This window comes from Grammomys surdaster, unplaced genomic scaffold (genome assembly GCF_004785775.1).
Source record: "Grammomys surdaster isolate TR1022 unplaced genomic scaffold, NIH_TR_1.0 142, whole genome shotgun sequence".
Taxonomy (NCBI): Eukaryota; Metazoa; Chordata; class Mammalia; order Rodentia; family Muridae; genus Grammomys; species Grammomys surdaster.
Window position 1 is genome coordinate 915,660 of NW_021604600.1, and position 21,493 is coordinate 937,152.

A 21,493-nucleotide genomic window follows, 5' to 3' on the forward strand; every position below is an offset into this window, starting at 1 on the left:
ACATAAAGTTTCTTAAAAGACAGTTCCATAATCAACAAAGAATTTCTTTTTTAAAATGTATCAATGCCAAAACAAGATTCATTAACACTTCACTCTGAAATCTCTGACAGGCTAGAAGAGGCACTACTTACTCGTGGTGTTTGTTTGTTTGTTTGTTTGTTTGTTTGTTTTAAACAATATGAAGGAGATCTTTCCAATTAATCTTTCTTCAGACATTCCCATACCCATTATACATTGTGTTTTGCTAAAAGCATAACCACATATCACACTGCCTCTTCTAAGACTACCTATACACAAAGTATCGGCTAAATAAGATAAAAATCAAGCTGACTGTAAGACACAAAAAATCGAGAAAGTCATACAAGAGCAACTGTCCAACTGTAGAAACAAAAACAGTAATATAGGGTTTTCTGTTCTCAGAAGTGCATCATGAAGTGTGGGTGGAGAGAAACACAGAAATCCAGAATTAGCCTAACAGCAAATCATTTTTGGAGAGAGTTGACAACATGTAAATTCCTCACATATAAAGTACTCAGAGCGAGAGACCTTGATTCCTGGGCTATGATGCCATTTATGATGCCTTGCAAGAGCTCTGGCATTCTAGTATTCCTAAGAGAAAATGTTCATTACAATCGGGAGCCAGGCGGCGTTGTGAGGTACTCCCCAATGTGACACAGACCATAACTGAAGTACTACAAAAGCTTGCAGTTAGGAGCTGGGATAGAGGCTGAACACAACATTCAAAAGAGGTAACAGAGGTACTAAGTGCCACAAAAGAGAGAGGGTGACCACGACTGCCACCCAACCACAGAGAATTAAAGTAGAAACAGGGGTGTGTATGAGGGAAGATAAGAGGTGAGGATGGAAAAAACAATACATTTGTCATCCCGTCCCACTTCCTAAACAGGATATAGGCAAAATCTCCAGCCCCATTACCTCAGGCACAGATGGTTATCGTTTATAGCAAAGGTGCACAGAAAGGCCTTCAGGTCTGAGCCCCTTAATTCCAGGGCTGTTAACGATTACAGAGAAGGATGGGGGTGGGGAGAAAAATCAGGGAGGGAGCTGCAGATTCCCCCACCACCTCCCCCTGGGCTCCTACCTCACGTCTCTTACCCTGGACTTTCAGCTCAGAGTCTGCAGAGCCTCCCCGGGGATCTACAGCCCCAGGTCCCCAGGCCTGGGATTGAGGGGTGCAGGCGATGGAAAAGCAGGGACAGTAGGTAAGTTTTCGGAGCCTTGCGCTTGACAAGCCACAGGCTCCCCTCACAGCCTCTTCTTCCAGAGGGGCCAGTCCAGACAAGGCGCTGATTTGCACTCCTCCCTTTCCACCACCACCCCCTTTCTCGAAGGAACCGAACCCCCGCCCCTTCATCTCTTAATGCTCCCCCCTTTTCCTCAACTCCCCCCCCTCCAAACTCACAGCTGCTCCAGAGGTTCCTCCAGTCAAACCCTTTCTGGAAACGACGGCGGCCCGGCGAGTCCAAACTACCTACCATCCCCGCTTGCGTTTCCAGGCTCCCTACCCTCGCCGCCGCCGCCTTTTCTGCCACCGCGGCCGCCGCCTCCTCCTCATCTGCAGCCCACCGGCGGCGGCCGCCCTGAAGCCCCGCCCCCTCCATTGCCTCCTGCATCATCACTTCCGGTAACCCGGCCGGCCGCAGGCTCTAGGAGGGAGAGAATGGGAGAGGGGCGGGGACAGGAACGAGGAGGGTGACGTCACGACGTACGCGAGGACGTCCGAAGCCATCTCCAAGTAAGGGCAAGGCGGGGAGCGGCGGAGGGTGGGCTAGGACCTGGGCCAGGCCATTTTTTGACTAGAAATGGGGGAAGGGAGTAACGAAAGGGTGAAAGGGAAAGCTAGAGGAGAGGTAGGTTAGCTCATTTGTTGAGTGCGGCGCGAAGTCGGCTAAATCTGGAAGTTTCAGGAGGTTTGAAACAACCTCTAACCTGGGCCTCATGCTTCCACAGCGGTCCGCCCGGTGGTTTGGCCCGGCCTGGCCTGCCGGACCTGCTGGATAGAGCCCGGTGTGGCCAAGGCTCGGCAGAGCTCCTGGCACCGCCTCTTCCCAGCCGGCTCCTGTGGGTGGGGAAAGGCAGGAGTGACGCTGAGTGTAAGGATGGAGACGCTGGCTCCAGTCGCGGGGTACTGGGGAAAGGGGTTGGCTTCCCTGGGACAGGGATGAGATGCCGGTGTGGGGTTGCTAGGAGACGCGCCTGTGTGACCCCAGCCTCGCGAGGGCTGCTTGGTGTCATCGCTACTGGCCTCGGGAGACCTGCCTAAGGGAACTGGCACGTGGGCGAGATCCTGCTTGGGACCCTTCAGACTTTCCCATTGTAAATGGAAGGCGACAGGGGCAGTTCTAGGAGGCTGGAGAGATGCCGGCCTTGATTGAGAGAGGCCACCCAAACGATCCCGGATGTAGGAATCAGACTTCAGGTGACGATGAAGGCTAGTTTCATTACCAAGATGAGCAAATGACAAAATGAAGTCTTGTTCTTCAACTTTTCATTAATAAGTAAATGAGTGCAGAGAATTAGCAGCTGCCCCAGAGACTGAATGGCATGGTGAGAAGGCCTCTTCCAGGTTTAAGAGGAAAAGAGAATGGGAGAAGGAAGGAACTGCCTGTGTGGAAGTAACGGTTTAATTAAACAAAAGGCAGAAGAGAAACAAGTCTTGGAGTTGCAGAAATATCAAGGGTTTGGTTTTTGTATTATTTCCCTAAGTGTAGTGAATGACCAGACCTTACTTACTTTTTTTTTTTAAATTGCTGTTGGATAAAAGAAGGTTGCTAAAGGGCTGTTGCTAAGGCCATGGGAAGTAACAGTGGTGTTGGAAACAAGGAAAGTAAGAGAATTGATTCATAATATATTTAGGAGCCTGAGTATCCTGGACTGACTGCTGAATTGGATACGAAATGTGTGGGAGAATATGAAACCAAAGATGTCTCCCTAGAGGAAACAGTTTGGGAAGGAATATCCTAAGCTCTCTGGAACATATGTGCAAAGATGTCCAGAAATGAGGTAGACAAGTTGGGAGACAATAAATGGGTGGAGATAATAAATGTAGGGTTTATTCCTAAATCTTGGAATAGAAGTAAATGAGGAAAGTTCCCAAACCCTTTAGGTCTCTCACATTTAGAGACAACCCAGAAGGGTAGAAGCCAGCAGGAAGGAAGCTCAACAAGAATAACACCTTAAAAATAAGGACCCCCCTCAATGTCTTTAAACAATAGGATCCACCTTCACAATCAGTGAGGGTCATCTCTTGAAGGCCTCACTCAAATCTCTTCCTTCTCCCCTACCTGTCAGTGCTTTTGGATTTGTACATAAGCGATGTGTGTGCAATGCCTGATTTCTTTGATAAATGTTGTTTTACACGTTTGTGCTCATAGAGTCCAATTATTTTGTTGTATCTGCATAGGAACACCTTATAAGATACCAGCTCTGGAATTCTTTTTTTTTGTTTGGTTTAGTTTGTTATGTGTATATGTGCATGTGTTTTCTTTCTCTTCATAGCCCTGGTTGTAGACCAGACTGGCCTCAAACTCAAGAGATCCACCTGTCTCTGCCTCCCCCTCTAGAGTGCTAGAATTAAAGGCGTGCACCACCACACCCAGCTCAGCCTTGGAATTCTTACAAAGGGAGTTTTATCCCTGCTGCTGCAAATGCCACTAACGTTATAGTGAATCTCAAAGGAAAGAGTATCTGAAGGGCTGGGTTTCATTCTTGAATCTGCAGGGTGGCCTTGGAAAAGGTCCTATTCTTCGAGCTGATAGGGTTGGCCTAGATTAAAAGTTGCAAGCTGGCAAGACAGATAATGCCTGCAAGCATATTGTTCAGCCCGCAGTATGATTTAAATTCTTCTTTCTTAGACTCTGCTTGCCAGTTTTTAAAAATTGAACATCAGAATCCAGATTTTTGGCTTCATTAGGAAAATCGGACAGTCTGGCAACACCAGTAGGAGGTTCCTAGAATCTCTACACAGCTGAAACTGAAGAGTTGTTTATCCTTTATGTGTGGCTTATGCCTCAAGTGGGCCATAAGCATCTCCCCTCATACCCACTCCCAAGCTGACATTTGATTTGTAATTGACCTGAGTACTATGCTGTCTGTATGTAGCTACCTAACACTGTGACTAAGTTTAAATAACAGTTCCTTAGACACGTATTCCAGATGTCCAGTAGCTGCATGTGGCTGATCTCTACCCTGTTGAGTAGATCGAACAGAAGAGTTCTACCATAAAGTTTTTTGTTCAGTGTTGAATTGAAACACTGAAAGAATTTAAGGACTCTAGTGCCAATCATTCCGAACAAGTAATGCCTGGCAGTCATTCATTGTTTCTGCTCTTGGGACAATCTAGTGAGGAGCTGTTGGGCCCTACACGTAAAGTTCCTCATTTGGTAACTAGAGAGTCCTTGGTGAATGTTCTGGAAACATGGTCCTTGATGCAGAATGCTGTTGTCTTTCAAATAGTTGGCTGTAGAGTCAACTGCAAGAGATCTCCAGCTGTGTCCAGTGTTGTCACCAAAGCCTTGTTTGTTTTTATTCTTCTGAGACAAAAGTGTTTCTCTTCCTAGCCTTGGCTGTCCTAGAATTTGCTCTGTAGAAGACTGGCCTTGAATTCCCAAGTGCTGGGATTGAAGGTGTGTCAGGACACACCTGGAGTCCACCTGAGACTTTTTGCAATTTTCTAATCCAGTTTCTTAGAAAGGAGGAATTTAAGTTAATGTGTGGGCTCTCTGACTTTCCTACTTGCTCTGAAGGGTTGAAGATTCTTACTAGAGAATCATGAATCTCTACCATTGGCTTGTTCCCAACTCCTCGATTATATCTGTCACACATCTGACTTTGGATAACTGGTTTTGAACACCTCTGGCTAACCTTTGTTTTTGTTTCTTAAATTATGCTGGCACATGCCCATTATCCAGGCATCCAGGACACTGAGGCAAGAGGATCATCACAATTTTGAGCCCAGGCATGTCTACCAATTGAGTTCCAGTTCAGTCAGGGTTCTAGAATAAAACTTTGTATCAATAAACAATAGCATTCTGGTGAGGAATAATATACCCATTTATTTTGAATTAAGGAACTATAAATTGATTTCCACTTAGAATTTCTGTCTTGACTACATTGACTGACTGATATACCACCTCTCTTGCAATGTTGGATCGATCTCATGTCTGCATTTAATCTTGATGTGTGCTCCATTACTGTTATGATACACTAATGGTTCCCAACATGAAAATAATTTCCACTTTTCAATGATATGAAAATGATTTTTAATTCACTAGAAATTGTACTTTGAATTTTAATCTTTTCCTGAGCTCTAAATAGTCCCAACGTTGGTCAGCAGCTGCCACTCCCCGTCAGCCAACACTTGGTGGGTGTGGTAGCACATATCTTTAATCCCAGAGGCAGGAGGATTTCTATAAGTTGTATTTGAAGTTTCAGGACCACCAAAGTTAAATAGTGAGACCCTGTCTCAAAAGACAAACAAACGAACAAATAGAACCAAGACTTTAGGGTGTGCTTGGTTGCTAAGCTGTGACATTGAATGGATTAGCTGTGTTAAATGCATTTTCCATTTAAGATGTTTTTAGTTTAGCGACTATCAGGACCTAGCACTGTCTGCAAGTCAAGGATCATCTGTGTTGAGGATGCATGTTTGCCTCCTCTTACTTTCCTTTAAATAGTTAGTTACTTTAGAAATCTTTCTGGTATTGATGTTTTGGATTTCCCCTTTGTTCTGATGACTTCTTATGTTTCAGAATCTAACCTAACTTTATTTTCCATTTGATAAAAGTATCATTTACATCTTTTCCTGGGTCCATCTCTTTGGGATAAAATACATACCGTTTTCAGAGAATAATCGTGGTGTGAAACATACTGAATGAGTATATCCTGAGAATTGAACAACTGTGGTATTACTTCCCTCTTCAGATTCTAATAACCAAAAAAATCTAGGACAGGAGACAGTCGTGTGTGTGTGTGTGCATGTGTGTTTGTAATGGAAGCTAGGGGATCAGGAATCTATAGGGCACAGTTTCACTTGAAAACTGTTCAATTGTTGTGACAGTAAAATCATTCAGTGTACCAGCCAATATCTGACAAAAAGCAGGGACTAGAATAGCTCTAGGAGAGAAGAGCACAATGGTAAAGAGTTAGAAAAAGATAAATGAAGAGACATAGGAAGGAAAGTTTTGTCGTGCCTTCAATGCTGGCACCTGAGTTAACATTTCCAGTAAGAAATACACATTGTGGTCTGAAGATAAGCAGTGTCTCCAGCAGGGTTATTTACTTATACTGAAGAACAATAGCCCTTTACTGTACAGAGATTATTAATGATCAGAGGGAAATAGCTTTAGGAAAATCCATTACTACCACAAAGCAGCAACCTCACCAACAGGTTACAGACTTCTCCATTCTCTGCAGACAGAGCTAACTGAGATAAAAGGCTCAGTATTCTCAATTCCTCCTTTTCAGGTAACACACCTCTACTTCCTAGTGCTCAGTATTTTAATAAAATATCTCATGAATAATCCTTACAACTCTGAAAAATGTTCCGTGGTCGCACATTACCTTTTAAGAACCTGAATCAGGACTAAAGCTTCATGGTACAAACCTATAATCTCAGCTGCTCTTGAGGATCAAAAGTTTAAGGTGGTTCTTGGATAATCAAGCAAGTTCAAAGCCACTTTGAGCAACTTGGTGAGACCCTATCTCAAAATGAAAAGTAAAAGGACCATTGGGGGATAGTGTTCAGTGTTGGTGTGTGCCTTGCTTGTGCAGTCTATAGGGCTGCCAAAGAAGAAACTCTCTACTCTGAGAAACTGAGGCACAGGCTGAGCCTCAGTAACTGTGATTGTTTGTGAATTATCAAAACCATTTCAAGGCTGGGAATGGTATCATACACCTTTGATCCCAACACTTGGGAGGCAGGCAGATGCAGGAGAATCTCTGTGAGTTTGAGGCTATCCTTGCCTACATAGCAAGTTCCAGGAATAGATCCTGTCTCGAACAAAATAAAACAGCATTTCATTTCCCCAAATGACAAGTGTGTTAAATTATAGTTTTCTAGGTTAATTTTAAAATTAGATCATTGGATACAATGTACCTTAGTTCTCAAAATGATTAGTTTTTAAGTGAAAAAAACAAAAATCAGTTCTCCATTTCATTAATTCTAATCTTCCCAGAAATAGGGCCTTTCTAGCTAGTGGACAAACCATTACTGGCCTTAAAGGAAGTAAGGGTTGTATCATAGGTGTGAGTCTTAAAGAGTTCTCTTTGAACCATAAGTCTCCCCAAAACAGCACAGAGTTGTTTTCAGCGCCCTGGAATCTTTTGTTAAAATTCATTTATTAGCTGGGTGGTGTTGGCATACTCCTTTAATCCTAGCACTTGGAGGCAAAGGCAAGTAGATCTCTGAGTTCAAGGACAGCCTGGTCTACAGAGTGAGTTCCAGGACAGCCAGGGCTACACAGAGAAACCCTGTTTCAAAAAGCAAAAAAATCCACTTATTGGTATGTGGTAGGCAGTAGCATATGTGTGGATGTCATTAGACAGCTGTGTGGAGTCAGTTTTCTCCTTTCACTTTGAAAGGAGTTCCAGGAATCAAATGCAGGTTGTCAGACTTGTACAGCAAGTGCTTTTACCTACCAAGCCATTTTGGTGACTCAAGCTCTTGGACATTAATTGGGAACTCTTCTCCAAAAGCAATGATGGATATCTCAGGACAAGATTGAATATTACTGATGGCCATTCTGTGTGTATAAATTTATTCTTTAATTTAAATTTATTTTTATTTTTTTAAAGATTTGTGTGTGTGTGTGTGTGTGTGTGTGTGTGTGTGTGTGTGTGTGTGTGTGTATACACTGTAGCTATCTTTAGACATACAAGAAGAGAGCAGCAGATCCCATTACAGATGATTTTGAGCCACCATGTGGTCGCTGGGAATTGAACTCAGGACCTCTGGAAGAGTAGTCAGTGCTCTTAACCACTGAGCCATCTCTCCAGCCCTAAATTTATTCTTCTAACAAAAGTTTTTCATGCCCCAATTGTGTATCAGACCTAGAAGGAATGAGACTCCATCTGGTCCTCTTACCTTTACTGCCTCTCCCAATACATTCTCAAACAACGAAAGAAACAAGATCCAGTTAGATAGAAAATTAGTCAGCAAGATAGATCACCTACACTGACAACCTGAGTTCCATTCCTAGGATATACGTAGTAGGAAAGAACTGATTCCCACAAGTTGTTCTCTGACCTTTAGTTGCACACATTGGCATGATACATACATACACAATAAAGTGTAATAAAGTCAACCTTTAAAACTTAAAAAAGAAAATTAAAGTATGATAAGTAGGGGTAAGGTAGAGATGCCAGGGATGCACGAAGGGACACTGCCATAGTCCCTGCACTAGAAAGATGTTCCGATAGAAGGCTAAGGGATAGACAGAGAAAGCAATAGGTGGGCGAAGAAAGTGTATTCTGGTTGTGTGATTTGAGGACTTCTCAAGGCAAGAATGGTGTATCTAAAAAGACAGGGCAGCAGGACTGATTTTTGTCTGGATGAGTTTACAGCCTTCCCCATCCCTACCCCAAATCATGGAGTACTTAAGAGGGAAATTTTGACTGTAGGAAGCTATGACAAGGAAGAATGATATTCCAGTGTCAGGTCTTCCTTAAAGGGAATGGAATGGATTTCCTCCCTCCCCCCCCCCTTCCTTCTGTCCTTTCTCCTGTTTATGCTGCGTAAATTTTTGTTGAGGAGAAAGCAAAGCCTCAGGAGAGTCCAGCAGCTGGAATTTTGACATTCTTGAAACCAGAGTCATACTTCTATAAACTTCATCTGTGGAAAGGGAATTGTCTTTTAAACTCCTAAATGGGAACTGGAGAAATGGCTAAGGGGTTAAAAGCAGTTATTGCTCTTAAAAAAAAAAATAAGTTTGGTTACCAGCACCCACATGGTGACTCACAACCATCTATAACTTCATTTCTGGGGACCCATTCCTCTTCAGACCTCCTTGGGCTTCTGCACTCATGTTGTACACATATGTACACTTGGGTGCACACATGCATATGCTGACTCTCTTGGACTCGATTTGTAGACCAGGCTGGCCTTGAACTCACAAGGATCTGACTGCCTCTGCCTTCTAAGTGCTTGGATTAAGGGCATACACCACCACTACTCAGCATGCATATATATATTTTTTTTTTCTTAAATGGTCATGCTTCAGTGAGCTTTCCAAAGATTACCATCACTGTGTTGACCTATGGCCTCTCTGACAGGTCTTCCCTGGCATTCACACTCTGCTCTTGGCCTGCCCCAGAGCTTTGCTCCTGCTGCCTTCTTCCCTGTGTCACTCTCCTCTTAACTTCCCATTATTAGTCTCCTTCATTGTCATTCAGAACTCCAGTCAAATATACTAATCCCCCAATTATCTCCCATTTCTGTTCATTTCATTCAGAATACATGACTATGTGACATTCTTTGATTTTCTTGTATGTTGTCTGCCTCTGGTACTAAAAGGTAAAATATCCCCAGACCTTCATGGTCTTGGATGTGGTAGGCATGTCCAGTGAATGATGAGGGGATCAGTCTATGGGATGCTTGGCAGAGGGGACTTAGAGCCTGCAGGGTGTAGCTGTGTTGAGTCTCTACCTCATCTCACTCTGATGTTAGCTCCTCTAGAAGTCAGAGGGGTTACCACAGAGAACTGAACGAACAGCATTCCAACCAGGTGCACAACCTCCTTTAAGGGTCCTTGTATATAAAATGCTTTTTGAAGAAAGGCAGGTGGGGATTTTATAAAGCATACCAAGGTGCAAAATACTCACTTCTGTGGGTCTTTGTATGGAAAGAGAATAGAATTCTGTACCTTTGGCTGACCTGGTATTCACTTTGTAGACCAGGCTGGCCCCAGACTTGTGGCAATCCCTTCTACTTTAGCCTTCTGAGTGTTAGGATTACAGGTATGGGCATCATACACTGGTTAGAAATTTTCTGAATACATTTATTCATAGCCAACCCTACATCACACCAAAATCAGTATCATGGTTTGATGGGTCACTCCAGTATACATTAAAGTAATGACTACTAATAAATATGAGTATTGTGTATCCAGCATCACCTCCACAATCAAATTTTGAGATAGCTGCATTGGGGACCTCTCCCAACTGAGGACCAGAGGGCAAAACATACTAACAGCAAAATGTGCCAGACTATTATAAAATATGCTGTTAATAATAAGTTTCATCTTAGTACTCTGCTTATGCAGCCAGTACAACTTTTAAAAGAGAAGACACCTTCTAGCTACAATTCCTTCCATCACACTTATGTTTTCTTTATTCATCCTGGGATTTGGTTAAAGAGATAAAAAAGGAACAAATATTTCAAATAGTGTTGATCCAAAATAAATGCCATAGAACTTTGAAGATTCCTTAAGAATGGACTTCGAGACCATTTTAGATTAAAGTTCTGCTTCCTGAACAGTGACTATTCTATATGTTGCCTAAGGGGAACTCCAGTAGCAGCTGTACACTATATATACTATATACACTATATACACTATATATACTATATATACTATATATACTATATAAGGTCAGCTCCTGACCAACTGTAAGTAAGGATAAAGGCTGTCTGTGTTGTATTAATCCCGAGAAGAATGTTGGTTTGAAGCCACTTAAGTCCTTGGATAAGAAGACTTTCAAGAAATGTCAGCTTTAGTAAATGAGTTGCTTTCTAAGATCAAAAAGAAATTTCAAAAAAGCATTTTTAAAAAAAACTTTTTTTTTTTTTTTTTAGCTTTTCGAGACAGGGTTTCTCTGTGTAGTTCTGGCTGTCCTGGAACTCACTCTGTAGACCAGGCTGGCCTCGAACTCAGAAATCTGCCTGCCTCTGCCTCCCAAGTGCTGGGATTAAAGGCGTGTGCCACCACCGCCCGGCTATCTGAAATGTCTTTAATCTTAGAGCTTCAGAGGTAGGTGGATCTCTGTGAATCTGATGCCAGCCTGGTCTACCTAGAGTGAGACCTTGTCTTAGAAAATAAAATAAAATGAAAATTAGTGAAGAGGGAAAACTATGGGTGTGCATCCCAAAGTCAAGAAGATCATAGTTTCCCCCCAAAGAACTGAAAGAAACTCAGTAAGAAAACATCAAAAAACATATTTTTCTCTCGACTTTTCTTCCAAGACCTAGATGTAACAGGCTATACCTGTTCGTGTACAAAAGTGAAGATAGTTTTTGACTTTTCTCCTGGCAGTCTTTAGGACTTGGATTTTCTGGATCACCTGATGTTGAAAATCACGTATTTTCCTTTCTGGATTAGTTTTTCAAGACACATACTAATTAAAGTATTTTCAAAATAGTCTTATTAAGTGTCAATTGTTAGTACTCATTACCTTGAGTAACCTAATTGTAGGTCTGTGTGTCATGTTATAGCTTATGATCAAAGTTCTTAAAGTAGTAAGAGAGAACCAATTCAAGTCAGGCTTTGAGAAATTTGCTAGGTTTTGAATATGTTTGACCTTTGCTTTCCTCTGCTGGTATCTGAAAGTTGAGGAGGTTTCATCTGTTGATGACAGGGAAGTGAAGCAGTCCTTAGTTGATGCCACTGCTCCTCACAGGAACTGACTCACATGTTTTCAGATGAAACCATGGAGTTTTAGGGAGAACCTGAAACTCAGAAACCTGTTTCCTTACCAGGAAAAATATCACTGTCTCATCTGGGTCTTTCTTGCCCAGCGTGTTCTCACTTGGTTTTTGTAAATGCCTTTTAAAGCACTGTTTCTAGGAAGCATTGTGGATGTTGTTGTGTATAACTTTAATCCTTTAAGCTTTCGGATGGGGGAAGTAGTGATTTCAAGCTTTTCATCAAATGGTTAAAATTGGTTCACTCCTTATTTCTCAAGAAAAGTTACCATGGTCAGGGGTAAATAAGAGGGACAGTCAGCTTCACAGAACAAATGCTATATAAGGTGGCTTCTTTGAAGGAATTTCTATATATGTATGTAGACATACAAACCCCTCCTATACTCCCATCATTCTTTAGCAGCTGGGATTCTCATAGACTAAGGACCATCCTAAAGCATTGCATTCCCAGGAAGGGAGTTAGAAATGGATTGTGTTCCTAAATGGCGGCCTTCAGCCTCCTTCTCAATCTTGGTAAACCTGTTTGGAAAACAAAACTAAACCTCAGGACTCCTGTGTTCATGGATTGCCCCAGTACCTGACTCTGCTGCTTACTCACCAGATCTGTCTTCCCAGCCTGTCTTCTTGTCTAAGGCAGCATACAGCCATTATTCTAAATCTGACTAAGAATTCTAAGGACTCGTCTCCCCCACTACCCTGCACCCCCCTTTTTTTGTATTTTCTCTCAAGTTTTACACATAGGGAAAAAAAATATATATACACACACACAATTAAACCGAAGTTTTGCACAAGTTATAAAATATCCATCAACAGAATAGAATAGACAAGTGTGACAAGTGCAACTGGGCGCTGTAGAGTGGATTGACCTGCAGCAGCGATGTCAGAGCCAGAGCTCAGTGTGACAATGTGAATTGCAAATTCAAAGGCACAAAAATATACCTTGTAGAACCTATGTGAAGTTCTAAGCTTGTAAAACTGTCCTGTGTAACAAATATAAAGGATTTATGACAATGATACACAACAGTCAGGATGGTGGCACCTTCAACCAGAGAGGAAAAGACAGTGTGCACGGTAGTACATGCCCTCAATCTTAGCACCCTGGAAGCAGAGGGAGGCAGTTCTTTATGATTTTAAGGCCAGCCTGGTCTATAGATTCTAGGCCTGCCAAGAGTAAATAGTGAGCTACTGCCCACCCCCCACCCACCCCCCACCCCTGCAAGACGATTGCTTTGGAAGGGATCTAACAGGGGCATCAAGTGTTTCCATAACTTGTTCTTCAAACCTTATTATATGTAGGTATTATGTTATTCTCTTTTTGTGTGTGTCTGAAATATTTCATTAAAATAAAAGTAACAAGAATTTACCAAAAGATCCTGCTTGACATTATAGACTTAGGTCAGTTCTCATTTGGCCATACCCACTGGTGGTATTTCCTAGAAAAAGTGAGAAGAGTTAGAAGCTCTTCTGAGAAAGATATTCAGTTGTACCATTCTTATTGGTCAAGAAGGTAATTTTGAGAAATGTTTTCTAAACTAAGAGAAGCTGCAACCTTACAGCCTCGGGGTAAAACTGGGCCTTGAGACTGCTTCAATTTGCTTTGTATGATGACCATGGTTTCAAAAACAGTAACTGTCACTTTAAGATTTCAAAAGCATGAAATGCCACTGTTTTTAAAGATGTATCTCAAGTTTACTGGAACTCATGCTCTTTCTGCCTCAGCCTTCTGAGTGCTGGGATTACAGGCCTGTGCTACCAAACCCAGTCTTCTACCTAGTCTTAAACTAGCAAAAAAACTGGCATCTCCAGGCTCTCATTTTAGAGTGTCTACTGCTGGTCAGCACCATGTAATAAATACTCTCTACTTGGTTGGTAGAGATGGATAAACTTATAAGCCGGTCTGGTTTATATGAGATTCCATCCTCTAAAAACACACAAAACAAGTTGTGGATCACCCAGGGCCACACAGTGAGACCCTGTCTCACAAAACAAACTCAAGGATGCCTTCTAGGCATTCAGGTCAGCCATGTACATTTACCAGAACATGAACTAAAGTAATCATTTCTGAGGTATTCTAGTTGGTATGATTTTTAAAAAATAATGTGAATTTGGTCTTGCCGTATTTGCAAAAAGGAACTCATAGCAAACAGCAAATTACTGCCAGTTAAGGTCTATAGTTCTCAGACTCAGAAGGCTGAAGCAGGATGGATCATGAGCCAATCTGGGCTAAGTATGGCTTCCCAAACAGGACTAACTTGCAAGACTCTTGTCTCAAAAATCAAGAAGAAAGCGGACAGAGGTATTGCCTTTAATCCCAGCACTTGGGAGACAGAGACATGTGGATATCTCTGAGAGATCCACATGTGCCAGCCTGGTCTACAGAGTAAGTTCCAGGACAGCCAAAGCCACACAGAGAAACCCTGTCTCAAACAAACAAACAAACAAACAAACAAAATCAAGAGGATGGGCTGGGTGGAAGTGGCAAGTGCCTTCAATCCCAGCACTCAGGAGGCAGAGGCAGGCAGATCTCTGTGAGTTCAAGGCCTGCCTGGTCTATAGAACTAGTTTCAGGATAGCCAAGGCTACACAGAGAAACCATGACTTTAAAAGAATAAAAATGAAGAAACAAAACAAAGTAAGATGATGGGAGGAGAGAGAGCAAAAGAGTTATTTCACTGATGTTTGTCTCTGCCTGCAGATCTGATCAACAGGAGCAGTTAGTTCTAGACTAATTACAATCTTGATTCAAACACTTTATATCTGCCTGGCTGCCTACTGTCAAACTGCATCTTTACGTTGATTTCCTCCTCTTACTCTGGTGGGTCTGAAGATGACAGCAGCAACCCGAAAAGAAGTCCTCTGCCTCTACCGAAGCATTTTCAGGCTTGCACGGAAATGGCAGGCAGCATCAGGGCAGATGGAAGACACCATCGAAGAAAAACAGTACATACTAAATGAAGCCAGAACACTGTTCCAGAAAAACAAAAATGTAAGTAGGCCCCATCTGGACATGGCAAGGAACAGAGAATCTTCGTGTGGTGTTTATTCATTTCTTTCTTACCTTAACTGAAGAAGACCCATCCAACTCCCACAGCCAGGAAGGGCCCAGAATGCAACTTTGGCTAGGCTTGCCAGTTTAGCCAGTACTAGAAAGTCAAGCCCAACTCAAGTTTTCCTCTTTTGGATCAACCAGGACTGTCCAGCCAGTAAATGGCTCAGCATTCTCAGAAGACCCTGTGAGCCAAGTGACAGAAATCATGCCAGTAAGAGCTGTTCCTCACATCCTGATGACCAGCCACTCCCAGGGGTGGTATAAAGTAAAATGCTTTTTCTCAATTCATAAAGCAATCAAAGCCTTTGGTGATAAACCCATTTTATAATGTAGGAAAAGGCACAGAGCTCCTCCCGTAACTTAGCTACGAGCTCTTTGGCCAACAGAGCGGTACTGAAAAAACCAAGACTTCTACTAGCTAGTCTAGCCGAACCGCACACCTGGACTCCAGGCAGTTTCGATTCATCCTGACAAAGCATGCTGGCTAGCTTTCCCTTGGGAAAACTGCCTGGCACTAGGATGAAAGGTGACTGTCAGTACCTGGCTCATCTCTGCCCACATTTGCTTGGTGTCTTCCAATTTAGCTTCACTGCTTCTCTCTCCGGTAGCCTGTGTGTTTCTGGATGTTTCTCTACAGCACTTAACACTACTTGCATGCCAGCTAAAGGTCAGCTTCTGTTGTGGCCACGTTTGAATATCTGGATCTGGTTATTTTCTTTTTGTTTTTCTTTTGTTTTTGTTTTTTGTTTCGTTTTGGGGTTTTTCTGTCTCTCTCTTTTTTTTTTTTTTTTTTTGAACAGGTTCTATTTAGCCATGGCTATCCTAGAACTTGTTATGTAGACTAGGCTGGCCTCCAACTCACATAGATTCCCCTGCCTCTGCCTTCTGAGTGACTTTATTAAAGGCATATGTCACCACTCTTGGCCCAGCCTTTGTTTCTGACCACCTGCAGGAACTCACCTCAGCCTAGTCATCTGTTTTTAATCCCTGACCCCCTAGCTGCTCCCCCCTTTTTTCTACTTGTAGCTCCTGTCACCTGCTGCCAAGGTGAAGCTCTGTTCTTAGTCCTTATTAAAGCGTCCTGTGTGCTGAACACTCCACCAAACAATTTGGATATAAAAATAAATAAAAATACAGTCTCCCACAGATATTTTAGTTAGGTTAAAACATAGAGGAATTAAAATCAAGACAAACTCTCATCATTTCGAAACCCCAAAGCCTCCACACTTCATTGTGTTTGATTTGGGGTTTTTTTAAAATGTATTTTTATTAAATATTTGTTTTCAATACAGTGGCAGTGTATAGCCATGGCTGTCCTGTGACTCAAGAGAGCCACCAGCCTGTTTTAAGTGATGGGATTAAAGATGTATACATGTCATCACATCAACCTTTAAAATTTTTCATACATGTACACAATATATTTTTACAATATTTACCCCTTTTCCCAGATTCACCCTACCTACCTCAACTTCATGCCCTCTTTTTAACTTTTTTTTTTTTTTAAATAAAGCACCAAGTCCAGTTTGTGCTGCCCATGTACTGTGGGTATGGAGCTGTCCACCTGAGCATGTTTGACCTACCAGAGGCCATACCCTTAAAGAGAACTGACTCACATTCCTCCAGTAGCCATCAGCTGTCAGTAGCTCCTCAGCTAGGGGTGGGGCCACAGGACTCTCCTGCCTGTGCTGGAATGTGGCCTGGCTTGATCTGGTATGGGTCTTATGCAGGCAAACACAGCTGCAGTGAATTCACAAATACAACAGGCCTGTCATATCCAGAAGACACTGTTTTAAACACAGTCTTTCTGAGTTTGAACAAGATTATAGGCATGTGTCACCCATCTGGCTTTTCTGTGCCTTTTTGGTATTCAAGAGGTGATCTGTTCAGATGGTATCTTTGGTAGCTGAAGACAGAGATATGACCCGATGGGTCAGGGCCATGGGTATGGCCCTAGCTATGGCATATACTCAGTAAACCTGAGCAGATGAAATTGTCTGAGAACTATTCAAGACTAGGTTTTCATTTATTTCAGAATCATTTTTGAGCCTTGACCTAGATTGGCCAAGGATGAGACAGAAGGTGATATGTGCATGTCACAAAATCATGTAGCATCCTGTGAATAGCTGAATTTGGAGAACTCTAGCCCAAGGTATATAGATGATAGTCAGAGTGCTGGAGTTCTAGAAGCCCCAGCCCCCTTAGCAATATCATTGTCAAGAGGCTTTTTCTTTCCCCGAAGTTCCTGATGTAGACATAAACAGTTTATTATAACCCAACTTACTAATTATTAATAATTATATAATTATTATAGTGTTGCCAATGGCAATACAAGAATCCATTCCCAATGTTGATAGCAGCACGGTAGCTTCTGAGGCTGCAGAGGTCAGGGAGTTGAGCCTCTGCCCTAAGGGACTCAGCTGAGTTCTCTGTGCTGCTGTTCCTGGAACTCCAAGAAGCACCAGGGGACAAGAACTCCGTTGGAATTTTCAAACCACATGGGCCAAGACTTCAGCTTGGTTGTCATCTGAAGCTGATGCAATTCTTGCACTACTTTGAAGCACTCACAAATGGATAGAAGATCCATGTGCTGTTTTTGTTGTTGTTGTTGTTGTTGTTGTTTTGGGTTTTTTTTTGTTTTTTGTGTGTTTTTTGATTGGTTGGTTGGTTGGTTGGTTGGTTGGTTGGTTTTTGTTTGGCTGTTTTTTTACAGCCTCTGAATGAAAGTTTCCCTCCTTGATTTGGCCTGTGTGTGTGTGTGTGTTTTGTGTGTATGTGTTTTTCCTTTTTTCCAAAAATAAACATTTCATTCTTTTACTCAAAAATACATTATCAAAATTTGAGTGATTTGGGATTTTAAAACTCTTTTTTGCCCCTTACTAATTAGCATGTCAACTTATAGTTTAAAATATGAGGTAAACCATTCTCCAACATCTTCCTGTTGCTGAAAAGCCAGATTCCTTTGGAGCAGTGGTTCTCAGCCTGTGGGTCATAACCACTTTTGGGGATCAAATGACCTTTTCACAGGCATCACATAAGGCCATGGGAAAACACAGATATTATGTTATAATTCATAACAGTAGCAAAATTAGTTATGAAGTAGCAACAGAAATTATTTTATAGTGGGGGGGTCACTATAACATGAGGAACTGTATTAAAGGGTCGTAGCATTAGAAAGTTTGAGAACCAGTGCTTAAGAGAGAGAATGTGGAGAGGGTGTGAAACAGCTCTCTCATTTGGTGTTGGAGGAGATGCAAGTTTGCAAATTATTGATGGGGATGTGAATTGGTATAAACTCTAGAAGGTAACTTGGGAATACTGTGGAAAACATGAACCTATATAGCCCCTTTGTGTTAGCATTCTCTGCTCTAAGAATTCATCTCTTAGATATATTGGCATGTGAGAAAAGAATTGCATAAAGGTCTGTAGCAGAATTGTTCATAATTGGAAAAGGCTGGAAATAACCAAAATGCTCATAAATAGTACAGTGGTTAAATTATAATCAAGCCTGATGTTGAATTTTTGAAAGGTTTCAGGATGTCTGATACCAAAAGAGTTTGAAATTATGATAATGACAAAGCAAGACTTATAAAGATATCTCTATAAGAAAAAGCCTGGGCCAGTGGGATGGCGCATTGGGTAAAGGTATTTAGTACACAGGCCTGAGGAACTGGGTTCAACCCCTAGCACTCAAAGACAGACAAAAAGAATAAAACAACTCCACAAAGTTGTCATCGATACCATGCAAGCACCACAGTGTTTAATGGCATGTGCATACTCTCTGCACTATACACACAAGATAATAAACAAAATAAGAAATGTTTTTAAAAGACTAATTCTCTGTATTTAGGTTTATATATTCATAGACTAACTGTGGAGGAATTCATAAGAAAGCTAACTGGAAGATAGGAAAGACCTTTATCAATATTGAGTTTCCTGACTAGTGAACTAAAAAGTTTAAGAAAGTCTATATTACATTTTATATACTATTAGAAAGATACTAAATGTATTTATTTCCCCTTAAATAGCTCACAGACCCAGACATGATTAAGCAATGTATAGTTGAATGCACAGCCAGGATTGAGATTGGACTACATTACCAGATTCCTTATCCAAGACCTGTAAGTATGGGCACTTAACCCTTGTCAATGCAGGTATTTCTAAGGATATGTACCATGAGGGCTTATACTTACTGAGGAACAAGAGCTACAGTAGGAAGCATATTGGAAGCAAGTTATCCTTGTATGCCACTACCCCATCACGATATATCATTATTATCATTATATGCACTGATATAGTGCCTGCTCTCTTCTTGTACAGCTTCCCACAGCTGGAAGGGGAAAGCAACGCCTATTTAGAAAGCTTCTCTTTGTGCCTTCACCCATTTTTTATAGAAATGCGTTTATTTTCTTTAGTAAAAAAGGAAAGCTTTTTAGATACTGAAAAAGTAAAGTTCAGGTATTAAAAGATTACAGAAAGTAGAAAGTGAAAATTGTCAAAAATTCTCACCTTTTGGAAGAGACCAATGTAATTTTAAAATGATCAGTTTTCAACTCTTTGACTTAAAGAAGCAGTTATTTTGATATCAGTTCTATTTAATTACCTGGTAATATTAGTTTTACACACACACACACGGAATTCTAGGTATATTGTTTTTATTACCTACTGATTTTATTTCATCTCTTCTGAGCATCTTTGTATACAGCTCTTCCTCAATCCTAAATGTTTGCATTGTATGATATTGTAAGAATGTGCCATCATTGTACAAGTCAGGGTTCCTCAGAGAAATGGAACCAGTAGGAAGGAGATCAGAAGATATAGATTGATAGATGGACAGATAGATGGATAGATGGATTGACGGATGGATGGATAGATGGATCCATCTATGGATGGATAGAGATAGATAGATCTCACAATTATGGAGACTGAAGACCTAGGAAAAAGCTAGTGACATAATTCAGTCAGAGCCAGAAGGCCTAAGAATCAAGGGGGCTGATGATAGAAAACCAGAGTAGAGGTAGAGAAAATGATATGTCTCAGCTCAAATTAGGTGAGCAAGAAGCAAAAGAAGTGGATTCATCCTTTGCCTTTTTTTCTTTCGAGCCCCACTAGTTTGGAGGATGGCTTTCCACATTGGAGAGGGCAGTCTGTTGAATCTACTAATTCATACACTGCTCTTATCTCCAAATACTCTCACACATACACGCAGAAATGATTCTTAATGAAAGTCAATCAGATTTACTCATAAAATTAGCCATGAGAGCCATACTGTAAGCTCCTTCTACCTCAGTAGGCATTTGAGTTGGCCCATTATGCACCCAAACACCTTTTCTCTTTTTCCTTCTTTAGGTGCCCATTTTGCTGAATGGCTCTTTAGTAGTTGTTTTCCTGTGTCTAGGCACAGTGGAATAGATAGGTGCAAGCTCTAGACCAGATTCTGGCTTCAGGTCCCATTCCACCACTTAGTCTGTGACTTTGAACAAGCTGGTACTTAGTTTCTCTGAGCTTCCATTTTTTTCATCTATAAAAATTATTTTAAAATGGCTTAGGAGGTTATCATAAGAATAAATCAATGAATGCAGATATATAGACAGTAATGTGTCTGTGGTAGTTTTAGCACTTAGAAACAGTAAGTCCTTGGTGAATATAAGCTACACTAATGATTAATGATTCTTTGTGTCATTATTCTCACTCAGATCCATCTGCCTCCAATGGGTCTCACCCCACGACGAGGCCGGGGACTTCAAACCCAGGAGAAACTGAGAAAACTTTCCAAACCAGTGTATCTGAAGTCTCATGATGAAGTTTCCTAACAAGGAGGACACTTTTGAGGGTGGTGAGCCAACTTGGTTTTGAATGTAAACCAGGAAATATACCCTTCTTGATTAGAAGAAAAAAATACCTTCAGACCTCCAAAATTGGTCTTCACCTATGACATATGGCTGCAGGCATTCCTAGAGTTGTTTAGGGTCTTGTTTGCTGCCTGAGCTGAGGACTAGCTTGGTGATCAGGTCTGATGGTCATTTATGGTGTCAACTTGACTACACCTAGAATTAACCAAAACCCAAGCATCTGGGTACCTGTGAGGGATTTTTTGTAAATCATTTAAAGTTGGAAGATATGCCTTTTGAGGTAGGAAGATACACTTTTAATCTGTATCACACCTTCTAGTTATAGCTTATATAAAGAACATGAAAGAAGGAAACCTTCGTTTTTTGCCTGCTTGCCCTCACTCACTGGCATTAGATTCTACTTCTTTGGGATTCTGACATATCCTGAAGACTGAGACATCCAGCTTCATGGACTGAACAATTACTGGATTTGAAGACAGCCATTGTTGGACTAGCTAGCCCACAGCCTGTAAGCCCCTCTAATAAATCCCGTGTGTGTGTGTGTGTGTGTGTGTGTGTGTGTGTGTGTGTGTGTGTGACAGAGAGAGAGAGAGAGAGAGAGAGGGAGGGAGGAAGGGAAAGATTGAGAGAGAGAGAGAGAGAGAGAGAGAGAGAGAGAGATTCAGAGAGAGAGAGATTCAGAGAGAGAGAGATTCAGAGAGAGAGAGATATTCTCATTCTATCAGTTCTGTTCCTCTAGAGAACCCTGACTAATACACCAGGTTTGCCTGATGTCATCTGCTGAGCTATTTATAGCAGAGCTTGCTGTTTCTTGTCGAGTTAAGCTCTGACCATCTTTGCCCAGGACTCTAGCCTCTAACTCACCATGATTACTGAAGAACATATTTCCTTTCCCAGGAGGAAACATCATTACCACATTGACCCCAGCTGAAAGTGACC

The 21,493-nt window shown here is 41.7% G+C and overlaps 2 protein-coding genes across 5 annotated transcripts in view; one reads left to right on the top strand and one right to left on the bottom strand.

Moving 5' to 3' along the window:
- The window catches only part of Dcun1d3 (defective in cullin neddylation 1 domain containing 3), a 39,517-nt gene extending 37,952 nt beyond the window's left edge, over positions 1-1,565 (bottom strand). The window contains exon 1 of one of the 3 annotated variants that reach the window (XM_028764214.1): positions 1,497-1,565. The gene's annotated coding sequence lies outside the window, so the exon portion shown is untranslated. Of the gene's footprint in view, positions 1-1,116; positions 1,222-1,423 lie in introns of those variants that run through there. The other 2 variants (XM_028764213.1, XM_028764215.1) reach the window with 2 other exon arrangements.
- A 152-nt stretch (positions 1,566-1,717) lies between these two features.
- Lyrm1 (LYR motif containing 1) lies at positions 1,718-21,078 on the top strand. Of its 2 annotated transcripts, none has more exons than XM_028764217.1 (4): positions 1,718-1,756; positions 14,484-14,642; positions 18,731-18,823; positions 20,399-21,078. In XM_028764217.1, the coding sequence occupies exons 2-4, from the start codon at positions 14,484-14,486 to the stop codon at positions 20,513-20,515; spliced, it is 369 nt and encodes a 122-aa protein (XP_028620050.1). In that variant the 5' UTR covers positions 1,718-1,756; the 3' UTR covers positions 20,516-21,078. The 2 variants fall into 2 exon arrangements, with proteins under 2 accessions (XP_028620050.1, XP_028620051.1); XM_028764218.1 differs by lacking the exon at positions 1,718-1,756 and adding an exon at positions 2,103-2,146.
- Positions 21,079-21,493: the final 415 nt, after the last annotated feature.